The sequence below is a fragment of the Anneissia japonica genome, unplaced genomic scaffold, assembly GCF_011630105.1.
Source record: "Anneissia japonica isolate Jap-2015-1 unplaced genomic scaffold, ASM1163010v1 scaffold1065_len1792383_cov172, whole genome shotgun sequence".
Lineage (NCBI taxonomy): Eukaryota > Metazoa > Echinodermata > Crinoidea > Comatulida > Comatulidae > Anneissia > Anneissia japonica.
Genome location: NW_022684135.1, coordinates 330,317 through 356,801, shown reverse-complemented (window position 1 = coordinate 356,801; position 26,485 = coordinate 330,317). Strand labels below are relative to the sequence as shown.

The 26,485-nt window shown below is 32.3% G+C and overlaps 3 protein-coding genes across 3 annotated transcripts in view; 1 reads left to right on the top strand and 2 right to left on the bottom strand.

Annotated features, from left to right (window-relative positions):
- The window catches only part of LOC117103512 (multidrug resistance-associated protein 4-like), a 22,472-nt gene extending 4,844 nt beyond the window's left edge, over positions 1-17,628 (top strand). The window contains exons 5-24 of the mRNA XM_033244079.1: positions 1,369-1,618; positions 2,505-2,624; positions 3,098-3,199; positions 3,760-3,951; positions 6,176-6,357; positions 6,869-6,965; positions 7,662-7,850; positions 8,918-8,947; positions 9,058-9,141; positions 9,762-9,969; positions 10,640-10,719; positions 10,864-11,014; positions 11,472-11,702; positions 12,269-12,378; positions 12,706-12,897; positions 13,029-13,184; positions 14,628-14,717; positions 15,469-15,641; positions 16,072-16,177; positions 16,669-17,628. Of these exons, the coding sequence (XP_033099970.1) occupies positions 1,369-1,618; positions 2,505-2,624; positions 3,098-3,199; positions 3,760-3,951; positions 6,176-6,357; positions 6,869-6,965; positions 7,662-7,850; positions 8,918-8,947; positions 9,058-9,141; positions 9,762-9,969; positions 10,640-10,719; positions 10,864-11,014; positions 11,472-11,702; positions 12,269-12,378; positions 12,706-12,897; positions 13,029-13,184; positions 14,628-14,717; positions 15,469-15,641; positions 16,072-16,177; positions 16,669-16,926 (3,001 nt within the window). The 3' untranslated portion in view covers positions 16,927-17,628. The remainder of the gene's footprint in view (positions 1-1,368; positions 1,619-2,504; positions 2,625-3,097; positions 3,200-3,759; positions 3,952-6,175; positions 6,358-6,868; positions 6,966-7,661; positions 7,851-8,917; positions 8,948-9,057; positions 9,142-9,761; positions 9,970-10,639; positions 10,720-10,863; positions 11,015-11,471; positions 11,703-12,268; positions 12,379-12,705; positions 12,898-13,028; positions 13,185-14,627; positions 14,718-15,468; positions 15,642-16,071; positions 16,178-16,668) is intronic.
- A 146-nt stretch (positions 17,629-17,774) lies between these two features.
- Positions 17,775-24,379, bottom strand: LOC117103817 (uncharacterized protein DDB_G0283357-like). Its single transcript, XM_033244445.1, has 5 exons — positions 23,868-24,379; positions 23,232-23,370; positions 22,573-22,724; positions 19,740-19,937; positions 17,775-19,241 (listed from the first exon to the last, which is right to left on the bottom strand). The coding sequence occupies exons 1-5, from the start codon at positions 24,183-24,185 to the stop codon at positions 18,777-18,779; spliced, it is 1,272 nt and encodes a 423-aa protein (XP_033100336.1). The 5' UTR covers positions 24,186-24,379; the 3' UTR covers positions 17,775-18,776.
- On the bottom strand, positions 18,174-18,760 carry LOC117103506 (prostatic spermine-binding protein-like). Its single transcript, XM_033244064.1, has 3 exons — positions 18,698-18,760; positions 18,410-18,650; positions 18,174-18,316 (listed from the first exon to the last, which is right to left on the bottom strand). Exons 1-3 carry the CDS (start codon positions 18,758-18,760, stop codon positions 18,174-18,176), a joined length of 447 nt encoding a protein of 148 aa, XP_033099955.1.
- Positions 24,380-26,485: the final 2,106 nt, after the last annotated feature.

The following is a 26,485-nucleotide window of genomic DNA, read 5'->3' as shown; positions in this document are numbered from 1 at the left end:
AGCCACGAAACTGAGTCACTCGCGTCGACTAGTTAGGCATGACTAAATTTAAATAGTCCTCCCTAATAAAACGGGCCTAAAATATTTAGAATAGACCCTAGTAAGACTAATTTTGGCAATGGCAAAACAATTAAGCTTAGACTAGATGGCATACCATACAAATACAACAAAACTTTCCAGGAGGATGGATCAGGCCTCGTCTGGAGTCAGGAGTAGGCCTAGCCTAGACTAGTAGAGGCTTGGCGTATTTNNNGAGGCCTACCTTTTTAACAATATTCTACCCTAAAGGCCTAAATCTGTGTAGCAGCTAGCGGTGAGCAAGGTTCCTATAGCCTACGGTTATCAGTCCATGTCGTTCTCAGCAGGCCAGAACTATACTAAACTGTTTTAATTCAAGTATAGGTAGCAAAAAGGGAGCTGGTTCTTGTTCTAGTCGAGAGTCGAGACATCCGCATCTTCAATTTTGAAAGTTTACCAAGATTGATTAATATGCATAAAGTTAGCCAGTCACGTGATTTACAAAATCAGTCATGCATACGATATCTCACATCAAATTTGATGTGGGAAATCGTACGCATGAATCGTTTGCCCATGCCCTAATTCGAAAAAAAAGAAATCGAGTATGGGACGCCAATTAAATTATGTATGGCGCGCACTAAGTGCAATAAAGAGTGAGTAACCTAAAATTAGGGCCTGGAACCCAGACTATCATGAATAATTCATGACGATGGTATTAATTATTCATGACCTGACGGAACTGGTGCCCATATAACGCTTACCATAAAATTTCCCGCACGTCCCTTCAAAACTGGTGGCGCTGGACGTTTTGAAAGTTTGAAACCCCTGTTTTGTTTTGTAGGTGTAGGGGGAACCCTGGGGTTCAACTTAAAAAAGGGCGATGAACGTTTGTTGGAAATCACCTCTAGTTTATGTGTACAAAAAAATGTGTACCAAATGTTCTGGTAACAAGAACTAAAACAACAACAACAACAGCAAGAACAACAGTAAGGCTCTGGGTCAGCGTTTCGCGCGGACCAAAAAACATACTGGATATGCAGAGTATAAAAATGTGTCAGGTAGGCAGGTTTTGGTCGCCAATCTTGCATTATAACACCCTTGTTCCCAATTTTGGGGTTATTATACGCGGTGTTGCATCTTTTTGTAGCACTGCACTTTCGGCCACTCTTGTGTGCCCATTATCGCCAAACATTTTTTTTCATTTTCATTATGGAACATTTTAACGTATGAACACAAAATATGTACATTTAACAACAATTTCTACAACCATTATGTATGTATCTATTTAAATGAATGGTTTACCCTTTTTGGTATATTGATTTGTTATCAGTCTTGTTTTCAAAATTTCAGGCGTGAAATCGGAGAAATTCGTAAGAGCTCGCTGCTTCGCGGTTCGATTATAGCATTATTCTTTGTGACCACCACCCTGGTTAGTTTTGCCACCTTCGCTGTATATTCGCTTACTGGTAACACACTAACAGCAAGTAAAGTGTACCTGGCGATGCCATTATATAATGTTCTACGACAGTCGTTGGTTTTATTTTTCCCATATGGCATCATGATGACAACAGAAAGTTTTGTTTCCTTTCGTAGAATAAGGGTGAGTTTTCAAATATGCAATTATTTATCAATTTTACTGTAGAATATAAATGCATGTAGGCGACTGAAGTGGAATAAACGTTACCATTTAAACACTTATATATATTTAAGTAGCTTGTGTGTTATTTCGATAGCTTACAAGACATTTGCAATTACCAAAATGTGAAGATTAAAAAGAAGCACAAGAAGTAACATGTATTGCACTTCAATTATAACATAAAAGACTATTAGTTTAATCACATTTTTCTCTAGATATTATTACATTCTGTAAAAAGATAGTGTGTTATTTTTAATCATTATTACATCGTACTTAAGATACACACATTTAAACTTGTTTTATCAAATAAAAAATAACATTTACATTGAACAACATATATACATTTTTAATTTAAGTAGACTTACTGTAATTCAGCTATTATGCTTCCGTTATTTTTTATTAAGATTATTTTAATAGTTGATTAATTATATTTTTGTTGATATAATTCTGTTTTATATTTAGTAAAATTGTAAGATTGTTCTTTATACAATGCATGCATTAGGACACCAATTCAATTAATAATCAATGAATTAAATACTGCTTACGCTTATGTGCGCTTGTAAATTAGTAATAGGTGTTACTGGGTGAATTGGTTGAAAGATATATTGCACATTGCACCAATGAATGAAATATTTATCGCAAAACTTGCACTAAACTTTAAAAAATAGAGCATTTGTGAAATTTAAACACATGATCTCTACTGTAGTTCAGTGTATAATCAATAACTACTACCAGATTAACAAACCGCAGCGTTAGTATAATGCGACATTTGTATACTATCAAAGATAGAGCTTGTCTCTCCTTTAAGATTTGTTTATAATTCTGGAACGATTTATGTGGTTTCCTTTAGACATTTTTAATGCTAGAAGAGCTTCAGCAAGCTGCTATTGGGGGTCAACGAATCAACACTCGACCTAAGCCACAAGATGTAGAAGTGACAATTGAAGATCTATCAGCATCATGGGATCAGGTGAGATATAGTCATGAATAGAACCAAATAGCCACTGATTAATTTCAGATACGAAAGAAAAATACATGGATCGTTTATGAAACTTATAGAGTGCAACGATTCTTACTTTGCTTGCATCTTATTGCTTTAATTAGAGAACATCATATTAAAACAACCTTGTAGTAGGAACTCTACGGTTTTTTAAGAGGTATTCAAGAAATGCATTACCTCTTACAAAATTGTGTGTATTTAAAATACGAAAGTGGCACGAAATTGAATCTGACATCCCACTCAGGGTTCCAGTTGCAAAATACTGGATCAAAATCTTCTTAGGACTAAAATAAAAAGCGTACGTCAGTGTCAACTAGCTCATGTGTACTATTGAAAACCTAAAAAATCCTTAACAAAAGACTAGTGGTTAATATTTTTATTCTTATGCTTTGAATTTAAACAAAATCTGACAAAATATTTTTCTAAATTATAATCATTATTAGGCCAATAGTGAAATGTCAATGAGATTGGTTCTGAAGAATATTAATTTTAAAGTGAAATCTGGAGAGCTGCTGGCAGTCGTTGGACCAGTTGGCTGTGGAAAGGTAACATAAGCAAATGTCTATTATATTACGCTTGTGGACAATAAATTACTGCAATATTTTTGTCAATCACAATATAAATATACATTTAATGTAAGAAAAATTACTACCATCAATAAAAGTTAATTTGTAAACACCGTGCAAATATGATGTCCTTTTGAAAGTTTTTGATAATAGTTTTCTGCATAAATTTCAGCTGTAAGTGCAATGAATCATAATTTATTGTTGCATTTTATTTGTTTTAGTAATACGATGGGCATAATTTATAGTAAATTGTTGACAAGAAATATTTTCAGATTTAGAGCAGAAGGATTTACCGATGTCAACATGTTTTGTTTAGAATGAGAGCAGCAAAATAAATCTATGTTTGAACATTTAGACCAACATAAATGATATAGTTCATTAAACAGTAGTAGTCGAAATGAAGATAGGCTATAGTCGTCTTGTGAGATATCTGCAGTGAGTACACATGCACACCTTTGCGCGTTTAATCGTTTTTATTCATATATGAAAGTTAAGCTATAATGAGAAAAAAGTTAATAATGATGTGTACTTTTTTGTAGACTTCTTTGTTGATGGCAATCTTGGGTGAGGTACCTTACATGACAGGAAAGGTGAATTTATCTGGTAGGCTAGCCTATGCATCCCAGCTTCCGTGGGTGCTCTCAGGCACGATCAGAGACAACATTTTATTTGGTAAACCATACAATAAACAGCAGTTTGAACATGTAATTGAAGCCTGTGCTTTAAAAACTGTAAGTACAATAGTAAATGTGTGAATACGATTCTAGAGTATGTTGAAAATGATTGCTAGTGTATCTAACTGGGTAGGCTATTCGATGTGGCAATGCAGGAACAAGGGTGTGTGTGTATTTTTTTTTTTCATTTTAGATGACTCAAAAAGGGGTTGTATTATTTGTCAAATGTTAATTATATCTATTTTTTTGTCAATAATGAAACTTAAGATATGGGTATTTTCATGTTGGACAAAAATTACACATATAAAGGCATGCACCTATGCCTCTGTAGCTGAAAAAGCTGATAGGAAAACTGTTTTTGCGTTGTTTTAATTTCATAAAATATAAAAAGCATTTAGAGGAATATTTTCACTAATCTATAAATTCTATACCCTGGTTCCTAATAGGCGGCCCGAGGGCCAAATTTAGCCCGTGAGGCAATTTAATTTGGCCCGTGAAGAAAAACAAAATAATGAAAAAAATACTAAAAACATAATAAAAGTTCAATGAAAACATTTCAATAAAGACAAAAATGCAATCCATGGGTAATTTTCCCGGGTGATTTGAAAATGAGCAAGATGATATAACGTAGGTCATAAATAGAATGAGTAGAGCTAAGAATTGTTTCGTGGTCCTATCCATCACTGTGTGCTTCAAAAAAGCCATAAGCGCGTTATAATTTAGGGGTTACCCCACCCAAATCTAAAAGTAAACCATGGAAACAGAACTACAAAAGCAAGGTCTTGTAATCTCGAAATTAAAAATGGGTCTAAATTTTGCTGATTTATGCACAAAATGAGTCCACTTTTTGAAAAGTTGGTCCAGATTTCTCTTAATTGCGTAAAATGGGTCAAATTTAAGAAAAATTGGTCCAGATTTTTTTTAATTTTTTGATGAAATGCCAGTTTTAAGAAAGTGGGTCCACATTATTCGAATTTACGCGTAAAGAGAGTACATGCTAATTTTGTCCCGCAATGTTTTTAAAAATCCTGGCTATTTCATGGACTGCAGCAGGCGCAGATTCAGACCCTCAATTTGTGAAAGTCCTTTCCTTGCCCCCTCTATTTCGAATTCCTAAAGCTAACGTCCATGCACAGCAGCAGCAGCGATAAAGGAATGTGATGGTTTCATTTTCAATAATGTATTCGTGCTTCTAGACTATGCTGCACTACCCCAAGTGGTGGTGCCCCTCCCCCGTAATTGTCAATTTTTTTTAAATGAAAAGAAATTTATTTAAATTTAAGTTTGAAAGTGCCACATCTGGCCATCTAGAGGTGACATAGCCATACATTTTCTTACCTCAGCTTAACCATGGTGGGGCTGAGGAGATATAGACCCTCAACCCGTGAAAGTCGTTTTCTTGCCCCCTTTATATCGAATTCCTAGATCCGCCACTGACAATGGCGGATTCAAGGAGGCCCACGTGTTCCGTCCCCTCTAAATTTTTCAAAAGGAAAAAAATGAAAAAACAAATGATATTCAAATTGTATGAGAGTGCGATTTCCGGCCATTTTGAGGTGCCATAATCATAGATTTTCTTCCCTGAGGTGGTATCTCCACCATTTTTGAAAGTCCCTCCTCCCTGGCTCCTTCTTCAAATTTTGGGATCCTCCACTGAAAACCGTTTAATACATGCAGGTCTTCAGAAATCGCTTAAATAAGACCTTAAATTATAAAAAAAAAATGCTTCAGCTCCGTCCCCCTGATCCCAGCAGGGTTTCCCCCTAAGCGCCCCCCACCCTACTTGCCATTTTGGTCCACTCTCTACAAATTCGCACCCACCCCAATAAAAATGCTGCGTACGGGCCTGCTGATGCGCAGTCTTGCGGAAAACGCTGGTGTAGGCCAAGTAGAATTAAAAGTAGGCCCTATAATTTCAAATTGCAAATCGATCTATCGTAGCGGAAAGAGTTTCACCCAGTTGTATATGTTTGTATAATTAAAATTATTATTTTTTATTTTTATTGTTACTGGTATGTTTTTGCTGAATTAATGAACATTTGTAAATTCTAGTTTGGACATGCTCGTCTTACGATACAGTTTTTTAACTTTTGCTCATCCTGGTATCTCTAGAATTGATCATTTTTTGTTGTATTTGTTGATTGTTAAATTTGTTTAGAATTATGGTAGGCGTTTGTTAATCTTGTGTATCCATTCTTTTGTTTCTGAATAAAGAATGATATTTCTGAAAATAGTAGTGTTATAATTTTTAGCTGCATAATGATATAAATTCTGTTGACAGGACTTAAAACATTTACCAAAGAAAGATCTAACACTAGTTGGGGAGCGTGGAGTTACCCTTAGTGGAGGTCAAAGGGCAAGAATTGGCCTTGCAAGAGCAGTTTACAATGATATGGAACTTTATCTTCTTGATGACCCCTTAAGTGCGGTTGACACTCAAGTTGGGCGGCATTTGTTTGATGTGTAAGTTTACTTTCTTCATTTTTAATGTAGAGGTTCTTGTCGTTGATGTGCACAAGTCGAGTTGTATGTTTTCAGGCATAGTGAATTGGTTAGTTTTTTCCCACATCTACCTATGCAGAGGATTTAGCTTAATAGTTGAAATATAATATAGTAAATCTAAAACTACGCTACCGATTTATTTTGAATGTTCACAAATTGACAATGTTATATGTATCGCAGTCCTCTTGAATTTGGTGCTGATTGAAAGATGCAGCCGGCTGCAACAGAGACAACTCGAGCGGACTGTTCGACCGAGTCGTTTGGTCGACTCGAGCGGATCGACTGCGTATCAAATTCTAGCCGGCGAACTGGAAGCGGTCCCGACGGCGTGCATACTCGTCCGATTGATTGGTTTGCCACCTAGGCTCATGATGCCAACCCTTGTTTGGCGGATCGACGGCGGGCTACTAGTATTTCAGTACATATGGTGTCACAGGCTGAGAGTTATTAATTTCAGATTATCTTGTTGCAGGTGTATTAGAAAGGGTTTGAAGGATAAACCTTGTATATTAGTAACTCATCAACTTCAGTACTTGGAAAGTGTTGACAAGGTACTTGTTATGAAAGACGTAAGTGTTATTTTTACCATTTTCAATCAGGTAGCCTATTAGCTTTACTTATCTGTCTTTCCTATTCGTTTTATTTTTGGAAGGTTGATAGAGTAAATAATAAAACTGATATTAATAATAATGATGATGATAATGTTGAGGATATGATGATGATATGATGATGATGATGATGATGATGATGATGATGATGATGATGATGATGATGATGGTGGTGATGATGATGATGATGATGATGATGACGATGATGACGATGATGACGGTGACGATGTCAATGATAGTATTGTTATTGTGGTTGTTTTCATATTCGTCATGATTGTCACTGTCACCGTCGTCGCTGTAGTCGTCATTCTTCAACTATTATGATTAATCATATTTTTCTTAATACTAGGCCGAATATTATTAATATTATTATTAACTGTAATATTAGAGGCCATGTAGGCCTATCAACTAAAACTGACACAGATGATTACACGACTATATGGTTAGCAGATTGTATTATATATTGTTATCTCCAGGTCAAGTAAATCCATTTTACATGAAACTATTAGAAAAAAAAAACTACAAACGATGGGAATGATGGCTAGCACATCGATGTTACATGTCCATGTACTCCAAACATACCATCACTATCTTTGATTCATTGACAGTATCTTAAAGGTCAATATATGCAAATCAAAACTTGTTTTTAATGTTCAGGGTCAGGTAGCTGGATATGGCACATACGATGAACTGCGGTCTTCTGGGATTGATTTTAACGTCTTCCTTAAAAAACGCGAAACAATAGGTGATGATACAATTAGTAGCTCTATTCATGATTCAACTTGTGGTTTAATGGCGGAGTCAATTTTTAGTTCTCAGCGTTCATTGAAATCAAAGAATTCTATGGTAAGAACCAATAGAACAAATAGTTGCACTATGATTAAATCAGCTATTAGCTAGTTCATAGTCACTTGTTGTGCACTGAAATAACGATATTTTCTGACCCTCATCCCTGGTTGAATTCCATCACCGTTGTCCGTGTGTTTCATCTGCAGGGTTTAATCTAACGAAGCATAGTATCTACTTACATAGGTATTTGAAACAATACCACAATGTATATTAATAGCACATCGGCACTTCACGAAGTTCAGTGTTTCTTAAACTCTTCCTCATTTCAATTTCAACCGACTTTTAGAATGGGCATATTCTGCTCAAGTCTGTTTAGAATACTTTATATAAACACGCCTTAATGCTAAAATGTCATACTCAATGATAGTTAATATAGATTCTAATGCTAAAACAGTTTATCACTATAGTTTAGACAACATGAACTTTTCTTAATTTAATTGCTCAACACAAACGGTAGGCCTATATAAATAGCAACATTGTGGCACATATAGTATGTTCGTTTGATGCCAACAATGCATCTTTGCGCTTCAATTGTCATAATTGTTAAAAACATATACGGTACTAAGCAGGAAAAAATTATTAATGAGAAACGTAGAAGAAATATTAGACTGCGTTTCACCTTTAAATATAACTGTTTTGTTAAACAATGTAATTTGTGTTTTGAAGTATATATGCGCATATTCTGCTCAAGTCTGTTTAGAACTCTTTATATAAACACGCCTTAATTCTAAAATGTCATACTCAATGATAGTTAATATAGATTCTAATGCTAAAACTAAACAGTTTATCATTATAGTTTAGACAACATGAATTTTTCTTAATTTAATTGCTCAACACAGACGGTAGGCCTAATAATAGCAACATTGTGGCACATATTATTATAGCATGTTCGTTTGATGCATCTTTGCGCTTCAATTGTCATAATTGTTAAAAACATATACTAAGCAGGAAAAAATCTTTAATGAGAAACGTAGAAGAAATGTTAGACTGTGTTTCACCTTTAAATATAATTGTTTTGTTAAACGATGTAATTTGTGTTTTGAAGTATATATTTTTCTATATAGTGTACGGAACCTGCAGAGGAAGAAGAAACAGTATCTCTTTAAGTTTTCTACCTCTTGTGTTTTAAGCTACCTCATGTATGAATAATTGAAAATAAATGAAATTTTTTGTAATAAATATGTTAAATTATACCCTCTTTCAGACCGTTTATAATGGATCAGATTGGTGGTTGTCATATTGGGTATACAAAGAAGAAACAACACAAGACATTGATTTTTCGAATTCTGTAAGCAAGCATGACATTATATTATATATTTCGTTTGCTAAATCATCTAATAATAGACCTTTCCGAAGAGTCAATCAAACTTAACAAGGCCAATCAGAACAGCGCTAGGAATACGCGCGCGTCTCACATTCATACGTGTTGTCCCACAAACGCACGTGGTTGGATATGTTTTAACACTGTCGTCTTGTAGGACTTTAGCAGCAATACCCAAGAATACCCATTGTGGTGACTGTGTTCAATCCTTATCTTCTACACCTCAGCATTTTATTAATAACTGTAGAATAATATTTCGTTAATGATAATTACATATGTATATCTGTTCATATCCGCGCTTTGTAGTCGATGAAGCCACACGTATGTCTCATTTGTAAATAATAAGATTGTAGCCGTTTTAAAAAATCTTTAGACATAATTTTAAACATGTAGGCTTACATCATCTCATAACGTCTGAGATGAGTGGTTCTGCCAAAAATATCTTGCAATAAAATTGTATAACATAAATATGCATTATATATATATATTAGATATTAAAAATAGGCCTATATATGTATTGTTTAATTTCATGAGTGTAAATATTATTTCCTCTAAAATGTTAATCAATTGGGTTTAATTTTTTGCAGACAGATGATTCAATGACTATGTACATGATAGATTCAAATTGGTATATCTACATATTTTGTGGTTTGATTGCTGTTTTATTTGTGACAAGTTTTCTTAGATCATTCATGACTTTTATACTTGCTACTGACGCTTCCAAGAATTTGCATAATCAGATGTTTCATGCAATTGTACATGCACCAATCAGATTCTTCGACACAAATCCAATTGGTAATTATTACACCTCTTAGAATTGAAGTAAATTTAAAAAAGAAAGTTAAATCAAAATAAAGACAGTACCAATTAATTTAAACGGTGTTCCTCAGAAAAGTTGTCAATGTATTTGTGATCGTTATCGAAATCTCCATATAGAAAGATTATGTGATTGTCTTATCTAGCATTCTCCTTTACATCAATTTGAAGAAAACTGTATAAATGTAGTCAGTGATAACTGATGGCCTTGCAATGGGAAGAAAACATAATAATAATATTACATTACCAATTTACTATTTGCTCGGACTAGCCGGCTCGCGGAGCACGTGTTAAAGAGTTTAAACAGGCTATGGTTTGTTTAAGAAATGTGGTGCTTGCTTGCTTAATCATTTTTATATTAATCATAGAGCCACAACAACATATAAATGTTCAATGAAAATTGTGGCCGTCAAAAAATGGATTGGACCTTTTTTTCGAGTCCACTGCCACTGGCAAAGCATTATTCATGATGCCGGTGATGCAAAAAGAAATTATGAGGATGGAATGTTTGTGAAATGGTTATAGATGTGAGCACCGTACTGTGTGAGCAAGATGTATGATTGATACATTATAGTACTGTAGTATGATTTAACAAAAATATGGTGTTTCTTTGATACATTATGGTTGTAATTATATTATTGATCTCAAGGTCGAATTCTAAATAGATTTGCCAGAGATATTGGATTCATGGATGACCTTCTACCAATTACAGTGGCAGAAATTGTGCAGGTAAGAAACAATTACAGGATGCTAAATATTGTGGAGCTTATCATTTTGTGTCTGATCATATTAGTTATGATTGACATTCATAATAAAGACATAAAACAAAATACTTTCACTAAAACTTATGTACTCGAACGTTGTTTTTTTTAGATTGCATTGAGGGTTTTTGGAATTATTATCACAATATCAATATTCAACCCTGTTGTATTCATTTTTGTTGTACCAATTGGTTTCATTTTCATTCTTGTACGAATGTATTACTTAAGTACCTCGCGTGATGTGAAACGTATTGAAGGAATAGGTAAGTTTAAATTAAATTAATAATTATAACATTTTCAATGCACATGAACACTTAATTTTATCATTTATCTCGTTATAGACAAAAGATGAACATTTTACGGTTAGATTTTCTAATTCGGATTTGTCATGAATAAAGATTCGCAAGCATTGCCAAATATTTAATCAGAACAATACATAAAATAATACAGTCAGCATATACATAATTAAAAAAATATAATAAAATATTAAAACTGAATATAATATAATTGAATTACTGAAGATGCTAAAATTCAAATGTATCACAATTTTCAAAATAAAATACGTAAATTTACACATTTTTTGTTATATCAACCATCATATTATTTTTAAATAATAGCCTCATTGTTAATTCCTTAATTCTAAGTCTTAAATGCATGCATTTCATTTTAAAATTACATAAATTATTTTAGTATAAATGTATGATTTTAAATTTTTTATAGCTCGTAGTCCAGTATTTTCACACTTATCAGCAACCCTACAAGGTATTAGTACAGTGAGAGCATTCCAAGTACAACGACCATTTATTGATCAATTTGAGGGCTACCAGGACACACATACACAAGCCTGGTACATGTTTCTAACCACCTCGACATATTTTGGTTTCTGGCTCGACTGGTTGTCGTTAGTGTTTATTGTAGTTGTGACATATGGCTCTATCATTCGGTCCGACGGTAAGAGTATTATTACACGATGGTTCTTATTAGAATTGTGTACATGCTAAATAATTATCGACACACTGATATTATTGATAAAAGATAAATAGGCCTACCTACCAAGTTGCACTATACAATTTTTGTAAACAATTGCCACAACAATAAGTCTGCAATTGTCAAAACAACTACTTTTTTTATCATATTAGTTTTAAAATTCAATTTGATCAAAAAGAAGGATAAGTACAATGATATTTAGATGTTTACTAGTATTGTTTTGATATTTTATAATGAAGTCCTGGGAAAAGATTATACGTTAGGTAATAAATAATATCATTTAATCATATAATAGTAAAATAATAAAAATATTTATATTTTGTTCCATTTTTTTAAACACTTATTTAACGGTGACCACACATTAAAATATTTACTGTATTATCCTAGTTTTAAAACTATGTATTAATGCTGTAATACATTTTAAAAAGGTTTTACTTCTTTTTTCTACAAACATCATGCTTGCACTACTCAGTACATAGGCATATTTATACAGAGGGTCTTGAGTAAGACAAGGTTTGATTTGGTTTCAGTTTCTGAGAGTATTAATTCAGGATCTGTCGGTTTGTCTTTGAGTTATGCATTAAGTTTGATGATTGACTTCCAATGGGGTGTCAGACAGAGCGCTGAGATGGAGAATTTGGTAAGCAAATCATTCTAATGAGCTTTCTCTTCTCAATAGTACTAGTTCAAATATTGTATTATGCATTAATACACAACACGAAAATGTGTACTTAAACACTATTGTGACTGCAATTCGTGAAAATTTACAATAATATATAGATGCGGACTTATTATACAACTAACATTGTGCAACAGTACATGTACACGATTGTTCATTTTTTGATTGTTTGTATATATTTTTTATGTTTGTATTTTATATATTATGTTATATTAACTTAATTGACTGATTAATTGACTGTCCTTGGAATTGTTTTCGTTTTAATGGAAGTTGTCTAATCTTCTTTAGATGACATCAACAGAGCGTGTTCTTGAGTACACTGATATTGAATCTGAGGCTCCGCTTGAGTATGACTTTAAACCTACTTCAGATTGGCCTAGATATGGTTTCATATCATTTGAAAATGTATCGCTATGTTATTTCAATGGAGGACCAACCGTATTGAAAGAGCTCTCCTGCTGCATTCAGGCTCAAGAGAAGGTAAGTAATTATAAAACAAAGCCATTTTATTTCCTCATACCTCACATTTATTCATAAAATTGTGTGAAAAATTCCCGAACCAGCAAGCCCTACAGCCACATGTAAGTGTACGTTTATAATTTTTCTTAAAGGTTGGTGTTGCCGGCAGAACTGGTGCTGGAAAAAGTTCTTTGATGACAGCTCTGTTACGCTTGGCTGAACCAACAGGAAAGGTCACTATTGACGGGGTCCTAACCAGTAACCTTGGACTACATGACCTTCGAAAAAGTATTTCAGTAATACCGCAGGTAGTCCTATTTAATGTTTAATCAAAAATCTTCATTGTGAATACTGATAGATGCTACCAAAAGTACGAACAAAAGTGGGAGTGGTTAGTCTAGTGTCAAGAACCCTTTCGTAAACCACCTTTGCCAACTCTGAGCCGCCGTGCCAAAAATTAAGTAGTTTCTACACTTACGCTAGAATTTTGCGTCTTCGTAAACGCGATCGAGTTTGTGAAAAAGGAATGTAATCATTCGAGGGAGGGGTTTTCGAATTTGACTAACTTTTCTATAAAAGTTCTATAAAATATGCGAAAACTGATATTGTGATATTTTACAACAGGAAAAACAACCTTTAAAAGAAATAATGAAAACCCTCAGATGATTACTACTACGCACCTCTATAGGGCGGCTCAGAATTGGCACGGCAGGTTTACGAAAGGTCCAAATGCATCGTCGACCACTACTCATCGGAGTAACAAACTTATCACCGGTTGTTTCTTGCCCTTAGAGAATGGGGAAGATATTTTTGTTAAATTATAATATGTGAATCCAATTACAATTTTTTTATTTTATTTTATTTATTTATTTATTTTTTTTGTAGATTACTTTTACAAATTACTTCACTACACGATTTGCGTCCCATTTTTTCTCTGTCCGTGGTGTGTCTGCACCAGATAATAACAGAAATATATAAGAAAGGTCTCTATCGCTGACAAATAGAATTGACACATTAGTATGAACTAATTTATACATTATTATTATTATTAGTATTATTAGTATCATTATCACTATTAATATTGTTATTGTTGTTGATGTTATTATTATTGTTGTTATAATTATTATTATTATTATTATTATTATTTTATTATTATTATTATTATTATTATTATTATTGCTATTATTATTATTATTACTTAATTTTTTTATTCTGAAATAGGTATTTTTAAATAAAAATGATTAGTTTATGCCTAATTGATCTCTTAAAATAAATCTAACGAGATCTGTTTATACTACAAAGGAAACAGAGACGTGCATGTCTAGCCCTTGTAAAGATCTCTTTACTATAACATTCACTGCATTAAATTCCTGTATTATTTCCCTATTCTATTATTATTATTATTATTATTATTATTACAATTAATATTGTTATTGTTGTTGATTTTGTTATTATTGTTATTATTATTGTTGTTATAATTATTATTATTGTTATTGCTATTATTATTATTATTATTATTATTACTTAATTTTTTATTCTGAAATAGATATTTTTTAATCAAAATGGTTAGTTTATGCCTTATTGATCTCTTAAAATATATCTAACGAGATCTGTTTATACTACAAATGAAACAGAGACGTGCATGTCTAGCCCTTGTAAAGATCTCTTTATTATAACATTCACTGCATTAAATTTCTGTAAAATTTTTCTATTCTATTGAACAAGTTAGCAATACCTTTTTCTTGATTTAGGAGCCAGTATTATTTAGTGGATCTCTTCGCAGAAATCTAGACCCTTTTGGAGATCACAATGACTTGGATCTGTGGAAAGCACTAGAAGAGGTTTGAATCCTTATTGCCAAGAGAATGTTATTTTGTTAAAATGTCCTTAATTGAATACAAATTTTATATTTATATTGCACCTTGTAAACTGTCAGGTACTATCATAAATTCAATATCATTTATCAGTTAAACAAATTTAATATATAAACTACCAAACTTTAAAGCAAAAATATATCTATATTAATTATTTACGTTGCTAGACTTAAAAGCAATCTTCAATTTGACAGTAATTACACTGAAAATACAAAATAACAGATATGCTTTGCAATAAAAAGATGACTATCTTGTAATATTGGCTAAAGTGTTTTTTTGCAGAAAAATGATAATCTTTATTCTTCTTTGGAAGATGATGGCTCACAGGCTGAAAATAAAGTACTTGAAATTTCTCGCTAAAGAATCACACTATTTTATAATATTTTATCCGAAAAATCCCTCTCAATTAAGTCTGTTATTACAACCATGAATTTGGTGTGTTACACAAAGTGTACATAAACAAAACTATGTGGTTTTTTTTCCAACAATATCATAAGCCTTTGTATATTCTTGTGTAATATGATATATTTTAACATACTATGTATTACTATTTTTCAAATAGTTTAAATACAGCAAAAGAAATAGAATCTTGTCAAAATAACAAGAAACCATGTAAGCACAATGTGCTGAATAAGATTTATGCAATCTTTCATTCAGTTTAATTTTTTTTACTTTTTCTTTATTTATTTATTTATTTTTTTTTTTTTTGCTCTTTTAGGTTCAACTTAAATCAAAATGTTTAGAGTTTCCTGATAAATTAGAAGCAGCAGTTTTAGAAGGCGGAACCAATTTTAGCGTTGGTGAACGACAACTTTTATGTTTAGCACGAGCCATGCTCCGGAATGCTCGTATTTTGATTGTAGATGAAGCTACTGCTAATGTGGACATCAAGTATGACATTTTATTTTAATGTTTTTAATTTTGTAACGAAAAATTTAGTGAAGCAGCTCAGTTAGCTAAATGGGTATTAGACATTTTGTGTGTTCACTTAATAATAATTCATTTATCAATTTTAAATTTTTACAGCCTTTTTTTGCGTTACATCTTAAAATTAATATATAAATTTTAGAATACAAGTAACTAAAACTGATCATAATTAGGCTAATTATGAATACTTAATGTAACAGTTGGTACTTTTTATCAAGTAGGACTATTTTGAAAGTCAAAGTTAATATATGCATTACAACTTTGTTAATCTGTGTATATTTATATTATAATATAGTAGGCCTAACCAAGTAATGGGAGTTGAATATGTTTGTTTTAGTATTGAATTTGTTATGTCCAAAAATATATTAGGCAATTTATTTGTTCATTTTAATAGAACTGATACCCTTATCCAGGCAAAAATTCGTCAGAGGTTTAAACATTGCACCGTTTTAACAATTGCACATAGGCTGAAAACAATTATGGACTCGGATCGTATTCTGGTAAATGCATTCTTTTATTACTAAGTATTAGTAGTTATAGACACCTTTCGATGTCAAAAATAAAAATATAATCAAATTAACTGTTATTTTTACGCGATATTATTTCTCGTATGATTGAGCGGATGTAGCATAGTCGCAACAACTTAAACGCATAATATTAGCTCTGGTTGGAGCGGACGCTCGCCTATGGGTCTGGTGGTGGAACAAATGTTATTTGATAAGAACTATAAACCTTAGGCCCAGTGTGCACAATTGGCTTAAGTGCACTTTAAAAAACCCAGTGCATCTTTTGAGACGAGTATGGCGTTACTGCAGTGTGCTGGTCCATCAAACCCTGTTGTGGACAGACGAGAGTAGTGACAAAAGTAAAGTAGTTACTGTACAAGCTAGTCTACCAAAATTCGAGACTTCCAATTTAAAGCATGACTGCTGACTATATAGCCTGATATTGGAATAAAAACGTTATCTGTTGGTATTTTCTACTTTCTTAGATTCTTGAACAAGGAAAATGTGTTGAATTTGATGAGCCATTCGTATTGCTTCAGAAAAGGGACGGGTTTCTTGCACAGATGGTGGCAGAAAGTGGACAGACAGAAGCCGCTAAATTACTCGCCATTGCAAAAGAAAAGTATTATCGTAAAAAGTCAAATATCTCGAATGAATTAAGTGGCAAAAACTGTTCAACATCAGCTCTTACTAAACTCATTCCTAAAGGTGTTAACAATCTTACCATTGAGACTAACTTATGAGCTATTAATAGGTCGCTGGGCCCTGGAAAATAACAATGCGTTTGCATTGAAAGGTTACCCAGGGTAAAGAAGAAATAAAATATAAGGCCACTGTGTTGATAAACATGTGTTTAGACATTTTCTTAATAATTACAGTGGGAGTTAGACATGTTTACATGGAAATTATTCGTAAGACAATTGTGAACTTTGTAATATGCCCAATAAGAGTGCAAACGTCCCAAATCATATATACTCTGTGATTAACTGTGATATGCCATATCGCATCGTGTCCAGTCTAAGTCTAATAAGACACGTATCGTCTGTATTTCACATGAAAATCACTTTAATATATTCTAAGCAGGAATGGGGAAAAGAACACACACCAGAAAAGCGCCTGCATTGCACAGGTTTACTGAAAGTCTTGTTATTAAATTTTACAGCTTGAGATCTCTCATGTAAAAAGCCAGAAATCCAGAAATTCAATCTATGGTTAACATAATTATATAGCTTTCAATTTATCAACTAATAAGTGAGGCTGTATAGTATTGAAAATGCAGAGCTGGAATCCAGAAACAGAAAGAGAACTCTGGCATAATATGTAGAGGCTTTTTCAGCCCGGCAAGGCATCCTCAACAACTATATTTTTTTACAAAGTTTATAAAGCAAATAATAATTCTCAATTGCATGGATTTAATTAAAACCAGACTATTTCAGCATCCACTACTCTTTGAGGGTTTAGAAGTCTGCTTGATGTTTTGATTTTTTTTAAATTAAATTAATAGATGATTTTGGTTATTACACAATGTGACACATATTATTACAGACAGGCTTTAGTGAATCCAAATCATGACCAACATTTTGTTTATAATGCATTTGACGGTTATTGAGCCTATCATTTTTTTGTTTACAAGTAATAGTAAGAATGTCACTCTAAAAATTGCCATGGCTTTTATTTAAGCATCATCAGGAATAATGATGATTTACAAGTAATGTTTTTAAACAACACAGTAGCCACAAATTAGAATACTTCCTAAAAAATCATAGTAGGCCTATGTCATTTATCCCAATACAATATTAGGTAAGGAATTTTTTAAATCTGTAATTGCCTTTTTAGTTTATTAGATAATGTATCCTGCAGTTAATTCTTTAAAAAGCAAAACAAAAATATTTCTATTTTTATTTCCAAACGTAATCCTTGTCATTTTACAATCTTAAACGACATACACTTATGTTCATGAATATAATCTTCATATCTAGTATTCTTAACATTAATCATCATCCTCATCGTTGCTATAATCATAATCGTCACTCTCATCACTATCGTCATCATCGTCGTCATCGTTACCTTCATCGCTATCATCATCATCGTCGTCGTCGTCGGAACCTTCTTCGCTATCATCGTCATCGTTACCTTCATCGCTACCATAATCATTGTCATCATTGTTACCTTAATCGCTATCATCATCATCATCATTATCATCATCATCGTCGTCGTCATATTTACCTTCATCGCTATCATCATCGTCGTTACTTTCACAGCTATCGTCCTCACCGTCGTCATCGTAAGCTCCATCGCTGTCATAATCAACGTCGTCGTCGTCGTCGTTATTGGTACGTTCATCGCTATCATCATCATCTTCATCATCATTACCTTCATCGCTATTGTCATCGTCATCGTTACCTTCATGGTTATCATCAACGTCGTCGTCATCGTTACCTTCTTCGCTATCATCATTATCGTCGTCCTCGTCATAGTTACCTTCTTCACTATCATCATCGTTGTCATCTTTACCTTTATTGCTATCATCATTATCGTCGTCATTGTCGTCTTCATCGCTATCATCATCGTCGTCATCGTTACCTTTATCGCTTTAATAATCATCGTCGTCATTGTTACTTTCGTCGCTACCATCGTTGTCACCATCGCTATCTTCATTGTTTTCGTCATTGTCGTCATCTTGATTTACTTCATCATCATTTTCGTTGTGAACGCCGTTGTCATCGTCGTTAGCATCGTCATTGTCATAACCTTCAGTATCACTGTCATTGTCGTTGCCATGATTGTCATCTTCATCATCATCATCATCATCATCATCATCATTATAGTCATTATTATTATTGTCATCATGAACATCAGTGTCTTCGCTGTTAACACTACCATCAACCTGTAGAGCATCAGTCACGGAATCATCTCCCGATGAGCAGTTCAACAGCTCAAAACGCAGAGCAGGGCTATTTGAAAATGTGTTGATCGTTACTTTTACATATACTGCAATTTCTTGATTAGCGAACCAATTTATTAAAGGTGTGGTATTGTCAATATTTCCTGCAAATACCTGGAATATAAAAACAAAACCAGAAAAAAGAAAATGTAATTTAATAGCTTTACAAAAAACATATGATACGGTATATATTTTAAATTATATACAGTTACTCGAAATTCAAATAGGCCATAATTCAAGGTACTCTATATTCAATAATTATTTTATCGTTGAATTCGGTATGTCAGGTGTTTTTCTCTGTATTGCAATAGTCATCATCATAGTAGAAGATCTGACTTCCTTAAGAAAACCATAATCATAACAACCATCGTTATCATAATCTTCTTCATATCATCCTGATTATTATTATTATTAGCAGCAGAATAGTCATAAAAACGAATCTATATCATAATAATTATAATTACGACCGTTTAATCAACCTAATCATCAGCAATTCCATCATCATTAGTCATCACGGTTTTTAAAGAGTTTTATCGGTTAACACCTTAAATGATATTATTACAGATGCATTTCGATTGAACGGTATAATTTTATATAACGGAGTTTTAATACCTGTGAATTGTTTGAAGGATTTAGAAAACTTGACCAGGATGATAAAAGGTCAATTGTCCATTCGACTCTAAAAGAGGTTATATAATACATGTAGCCGCTGCTGCCGTCATGTGTGATATCTGAACAATCGACAGTCGAAGAACAAGCACCGCCTTGCGTTATAATTCCATATACAATAAAGGGCGCTGTTAAGTCTACCTGGAACACGACCAAAATAGCAATCATAATTTTAAAAAAAATTACTATGTCATTATATTTCTGTGTTATCCTAATTCCAAATCCAACATATATGAATATCTATTTTAATAATTATAGCGTTCAAAAATTACTTGGTTCTGTTACTCAAATTAGAGTAAGGATTCCATACATCCACAACTTGCGCATGGGTATATACAAAGAGTATAAATAGATATTTATACTCTTTGGTATATATACAAAAATATGAACTTGTGACTAGTATGACTTGCGCCTTCAACCATAAATTTAGTCTAAATTAGAGAATAATAAGCTATTTAAAGAGCACAGTAGAACCATTGAGAAGACATTAACTTTGTCATAAAATGTTTTTTCTATGGTAGAGCTAGTTAAAATACTTCATAATAAATAGAATTATCATGGTTATTGACAACATCAACTACTATTAAGCCTATAAAATTTTTATTGACATCAGTTAAATTTATTATGGTTTGTTTTTGTCGGTGACCTCGTTATTGATCATGTATGCATGATTCAGACAAAACTGTGTCTATAAACAAAAACAGTTCGCCAGCATGATTATATATTTTAGCTCATGTAGGTGATCAGTTGAAACATATAAACATAATTTTCATTTTCATGCGTTTATTCTTTTAAATATATTTTTATAAGTTTTACAAGATAATTATTATCAAACAACAACCAATAATTGATAACAGGAAGAGTAAATGCTACCTAGTATATTGATGAGTAAAACATAATAAAGAGATATATAGTAAATATGATTTCACATGATTTAAAATGTTCGGTACTGTAGTATATTTTGGAAGTTTAAATGCTAGTCGATTTCAACGCCTATAAACTTGGTGTGAATACAAAAAGGGACTATTTGACCAAAGAATACAGGCTTGTTAGCAAAACCCACCAAACGGCACGCTGTTAGGGCTACCTTCATGGGGATGGTTTTACTGGCAAATAATTATTAAGATATCTGATCCTTTTACTACATTTAAAAGCATACAATTCACTGAATAGCAAGTACTTTTTTAGCTACCCCCTATCTTTCATTTGAAAAATCCTCAGATATAGCCCTCCGTGACCAAATACAAAGTAACCTTTGTTTTTTTTTAGGCCTACATAGGCCTATACTTTGTATTTTTTTCTTAAACATAGGTCTACGCCATATATTCAATTCCCATTCCACACACATTCAATCAAACCATTGAACTACACATTTTCAAGCATTTATAATTTACAAGTGATTAACTTTCATTAAAAACACAAGTTAGTTTTTATACTTTTTGCTACGATAATTTAAATGGTTTGAAAGACAACGGCTGAAGTTACAACATGACCAATAATTAAAAATTTAATAACGGTTTAACTATTTAATGTTTTATTATTTGAATTATTATTATTAGTTCAGCACCACAAACAGTATGTATAAGTTCTACTGTTTTCTCTACTCTCTCCGTTCCACGCGCCTCAGGATATTGGTTAAGTAACAATTATTGTTGTGTCTTCTTAATAATGTGACCATTATAAGTATAATAATAATAATAATAATAATAATAATAATAATAATAATAACAATAATAATCCTCATAACAAGTCTTAAAGATATTAAATTGACTTACATAAAGATAATTCAAAATAGAAGTTTAATTTATAATGCCTATTAATATAATGTAATATAATATAGTATAATATAGATTAAAATCAAACAATGTGGCTCTTCATCTTTATATATCCCCTTCTACAGAATAACTGGTCCTAATTATTGGCTTGATCTTTCATGTAAAATTGTGCAGTCTTTTAACCTTGCAAAATTTAAACCGTCCTTTTTGTAATGTTTAAGGTGTAAATGAATGAATGATTAGTAGTGCTGTATATTATATTCTAGCACGGTATCCGATCCAAGTTTACAATTTGGACGTTAGAAATTGTAGATAAATAGGCCTGTTTTATTGATTGACGCAAATAACTAATAATTGATTGTTTAATCATGACAGCTTTCTGGTTTGAGATTGACTGATTGATCGTTCGATCAATCCATTAATTGGTTGGTCGGTCGATTGAGTGATTGGTTGGTCGGTCGATTAATCAGTCGGTCGATCGGTCGGTCGGTCGGTTGGTCGTTTGATTATTGGCTGTCCATGTACTGTGTCCCGGTCATAGGTAATTTACATGCACTGCTAGAAATAGGTTTAAAGTCAGTAGCCACCTGGCCCGTTGCCATCCGACCTTTTCCCACAAGAAATATTCAGTCCCCACCCCACCCCCACCCCAGCTTTTCACCACCAGGCCATTTTACATCCCGGGCTTTTGTACTGCAATTTATAAACGTTGGTGGTATTTGAGAATGTCTTCGATCAAATTAATACAGGTCTCCCTCTAACTATAAACTCCTACACTTAAGGACAACTGGGTTTTTTTTTTACATAGGCCTATAATAAAATGAAAAAGGAAAAGATAAACCAAATAATAGAGACGAGCGTGATAGAAACGACGAACATGAAGTTAAACACGAAGATGAAGATTCAGAGTATACTTAGGCCAATGTTAAAATGAAAGCAAGACAAAGGCGAATAATAGCATAAAGACAAACTAAAAAAATGTAACTGCAACAACAGCCTACCAGTATCCAATCGTTTACGCCACTTGCAAACCAGCCCCCTATATCAACAGCTTGCTTGCACCCAAGTTGACTAAAGTGTGCAAGTTCTTGAAACGATGAAGCACTAAATGATGATTTTGGTACAACACCAGTTGATATGCCCACGTAACAATCTACAGCACAATTGTTTTTTAGATAGATTCGACGACCAGTAACGACCATCGGCAGGCGCAATGTTTTAATTGTTTTATTTGTTTATTTTATAGATTTTACTACATACAGTATGAATTTGAAAGTATGGTATCATGCAAAATATAAATGTAATCGATTCGATAATAAGAATGAACTTCAACAATAGAAGTAATACAAAATAATTTATTTATTTTTTATTTATTTATTTATTCAGGTATAAAAAGGCTCAAAATACAATTCAAGGTTGAAATGAAGAGCTTACATAAAATCAATGAAGAAAAATACAGAAATATAAAACCAGCAATTACCATTAGAGAAAAATTACAAAAAAAATTTAATTATTTATTATTTACAATTAATATTAAAATTTCAATCAGCATAAATTGATTAATTAAATCAATTAATTAGAATTTTATGTTATTAATATATACAAATAATAATTGAAAAAAATAACCATATTATGTTTCTTTTCATAACTAATTTATTACCTGTAAAAGGTGGGATATCTACGGGTTCTGAGTAAGAACTATTAATGCAATCACTGTAGGAATTTCCAGTGTACCCTGGTGTTTCCGTTGTTGAATCATTCGATATCTGAAGATTATTTGTATTATTGCAGACACCACTCTTCACAAAAAATAGAAAGAATACACAAATCATGGAATTTAAACCTTGGATATTTCAAACAATTTTAGCTAAAGCAATTTTCGGGTTTTTGTTTTATTTGTTTGTTTTTTTAAGGACTTAACATTAAGACACTCACAACTAAATTAACACCACACAACTGTTACTCGACACGATTCCATTACTTTTTATTTATAAATTTTTTTTTTTTTGCTCTAGAGGTAATATTAAAATCATCTTCAAATTTATGTGGTTTGACTTTGTTCTTTGACCTTTTCCCCTAAACAGCGATTAATATATAACCTCATTGTCGGAGGTATGCTCAGTTGATAAAGAAACCAAACGGTACTTGGAGTGCACTATGCTCGAATTTAGATGTGTGTAATGTTTTTTATTTTACTTTTTTTTTCAATAATGTTACGTATTTTTTACATTACTCGAGTGCTTATTGTTAATCAGGGGTATTACATAAATAAAACGAGTTTTTTTTTTAAACTTACCGATTTGTGGACTTCATAGTAACTTCCCGTGTTACTGAAGGCCAGTTTAGATGGTACTTCTACATGAACTGTCAACAGCTCACAGCGTCCTGGATAATAGTTTATGGATTTGCAACTAGACTGGTTGCAACAGTATGAAGCACATCGAAATGCATTCGGTGACGAAACTATGATTATTAAGTCATCGTTAGTTATCAGCACATGGTCTTTTGATATCGAATAAAATTTGCATATTCGATAATTGCAAGCAGGTATCGAAAACGTTTTGGCACAAAGGAGCAGCAGAAAAATATACTGCACCAGTTGTGTGTGCCTCATCGTTGACACTGGAAAATCGATTTGTTCAGCCTTTTACGCAAATGGGATGTCAAACACAAATATATGAGTTGGCGTTCTAAACTTGTTTATAACAAAGAATAATATGAAAAAAACATGTTAAAATAAATACTACCGTACCATTGATCCAAAATACCCAATGAATATATTTAGCTAAACATCTCCTGTTTGTTAAAAAGTTGATATTAACGATTAATAATCAATATCATACTAAAGCAAATTTAAGGTGTTAAATTATAGTTTATACACAAGCGTACAGTTTATACTAACACATTCTTTCCAAGTGATTGTGGTTTAGGTGTGTCTTCTGTGTAGTGTCTTATTCTAAGCAAGAAGGAATATAAATGTCCTACCACAAGCTGGCCGATCAACCATTAACAGGTTCAATAGCGGTAAAGGAACAGAAAACTGTCTCCCATAGAGGTATGATATAAACCACTGTCTAAAGCACAGTAATTGGGCGGTATGCTAATTATAAAGAGATTTACCCAATCATCATTAGTCAATAAACTAGAGCTGAGCTCCGGTTTTACATTGTAATTTATCTTGTATCGTTGTTGTAACAGCACCTCGCTGCATCAATCTCTTCACCCAACCATCCCTAACTTCTTCCCATCTATTATACTCAACACTGGTGCTGCTCATGTGATATACTGGTCTGTATATAGCGAATTACTTCGCCCCCAATTCATTAATTCAGGTTTTATGATCTACCTGGAATCTACTCTGTTCTATAGAGTTCTCCCTCGGGTCCCTTAAATACAAAAAACCAGCATCACATCATGATAGACCCTAAGATGCCAAATAATTTCAGTTTATGAAAAATAGAGTGAATAAACTTGAAGCATACAGTATACCTTGAGTTGTGTATAAATAAAAGGATAAAACACATTTTTGTAGATATGAAAAAAAACCGAATGGTACAAGTTGTAGGATTACTGACAGTCTGCCCAGATGACAACTTAAGACCAATAGTAATACATGCACATTCTATTTACACATTACGTTACCAATTAATACGTTTACCTAACCTTAGGAGATTTGAAGATTTATTTATCTATAATTTTTGATAATTAATAAATTATTTGTTTAAAAAAATTATTTGAAAACAACTTACCCGAATATCAGTTAAGGTATGCTCAGTTGATAAAGAAACCAAACGGTACTTGGAGTGCACTATGCTCGAATTTAGATGTGTGTAATGTTTTTTCTTTTACTTTTTTTTCAATAATGTTACGTATTTTTTACATTACTCGAGTGCTTATTGTTAATCAGGGGTATTACATAAATAAAACGGGTTTTTTAAACTTACCGATTTGTGGACTTCATAGTAACTTCCCGTGTCACTAAAGGCAAGGTTATTATGATTCACGTGCTTTTATAATACTTGTATAGAAAGGGTACGTTTGATTTCACACGTCAAACCCAACTAATTAATGTAGCAGCACAGAAATCGCTGTTACGCAGGCTCAGAAATTTTACCAATTATTATCATCATCATTATTATTATTATTATTATTATTATTAATATTGTTATTATTATTATTATTAATTATTATTATTATTATTAATTATTATTATTATTATTTATTATTATTATTATTATCATCATTATTATTATTATTATCATCATCATTATTATTATTATTATTATTATTATTATTATTATTATTATTTTCATTTTTGTTATTATCGGCCTTTAGAATAAACGGCTTACGGGTTCCAAGTATAAATTATGAATATTAATATTATTATTATTATTATTATCATTATCATCATCATTATCATTATCATCATCATCACCATTATTATTATTATTATTATTATTATTGTTATTATTATTATCATCATCATCATCATTATTATTATTATTATTATTTTCATTTTTGTTAATATTATTATTATTATTATTATTATTATTATTATTATCATTATTATTATTATTATTATCTGTACCATTAAACTTACTTCTATCTGTATTATTATCGTTACCATTTTATATATGTCAACGAGGGGTTTTGCTCCAAGAATTATATATATCAACCTTTAAACTGACGGTGCACACAATTTAATTTGCTCTGTTGCAACATATTACAGGTGATAAAAATACAGATCATGCTGCCTCAATTAAACAATACATCCTGGTGTAGAATGGCACTAATAGAGTCAGAGCCATATACTCATAAATATATAATATACCGGACACATTAGAAATATGTATCTAGTTGAATCTTGATTATGGCTCTTTACAGGGACGTAGCCAGGATTTTGAAAGGGGGGGG

What these genes read in the sequence shown, in the direction of transcription:
- LOC117103506 (XM_033244064.1), bottom strand. Translation starts at nt 18,760, where the DNA reads ATGACGACGATGATGATAGCGATGAAGACGACAATGACGACGATAATG. An exon ending in TAATGATGATAGCAATAAAG is followed by an intron (nt 18,651 to 18,697) that starts GTAAAGATGACA and finishes AACTATGACGAG; the next exon opens with GACGACGATAATGATGATAG. An exon ending in CGATGATGATAGCGATGAAG is followed by an intron (nt 18,317 to 18,409) that starts GTAAATATGACG and finishes GTAGCGATGAAG; the next exon opens with GTAACGATGACGATGATAGC.
- LOC117103817 (XM_033244445.1), bottom strand. Translation starts at nt 24,185, where the DNA reads ATGAGGCACACACAACTGGTGCAGTATATTTTTCTGCTGCTCCTTTGT. An exon ending in AGATATCCCACCTTTTACAG is followed by an intron (nt 22,725 to 23,231) that starts GTAATAAATTAG and finishes ATTGTGCTGTAG; the next exon opens with ATTGTTACGTGGGCATATCA. An exon ending in ATCCTTCAAACAATTCACAG is followed by an intron (nt 19,242 to 19,739) that starts GTATTAAAACTC and finishes TTTATATTCCAG; the next exon opens with GTATTTGCAGGAAATATTGA.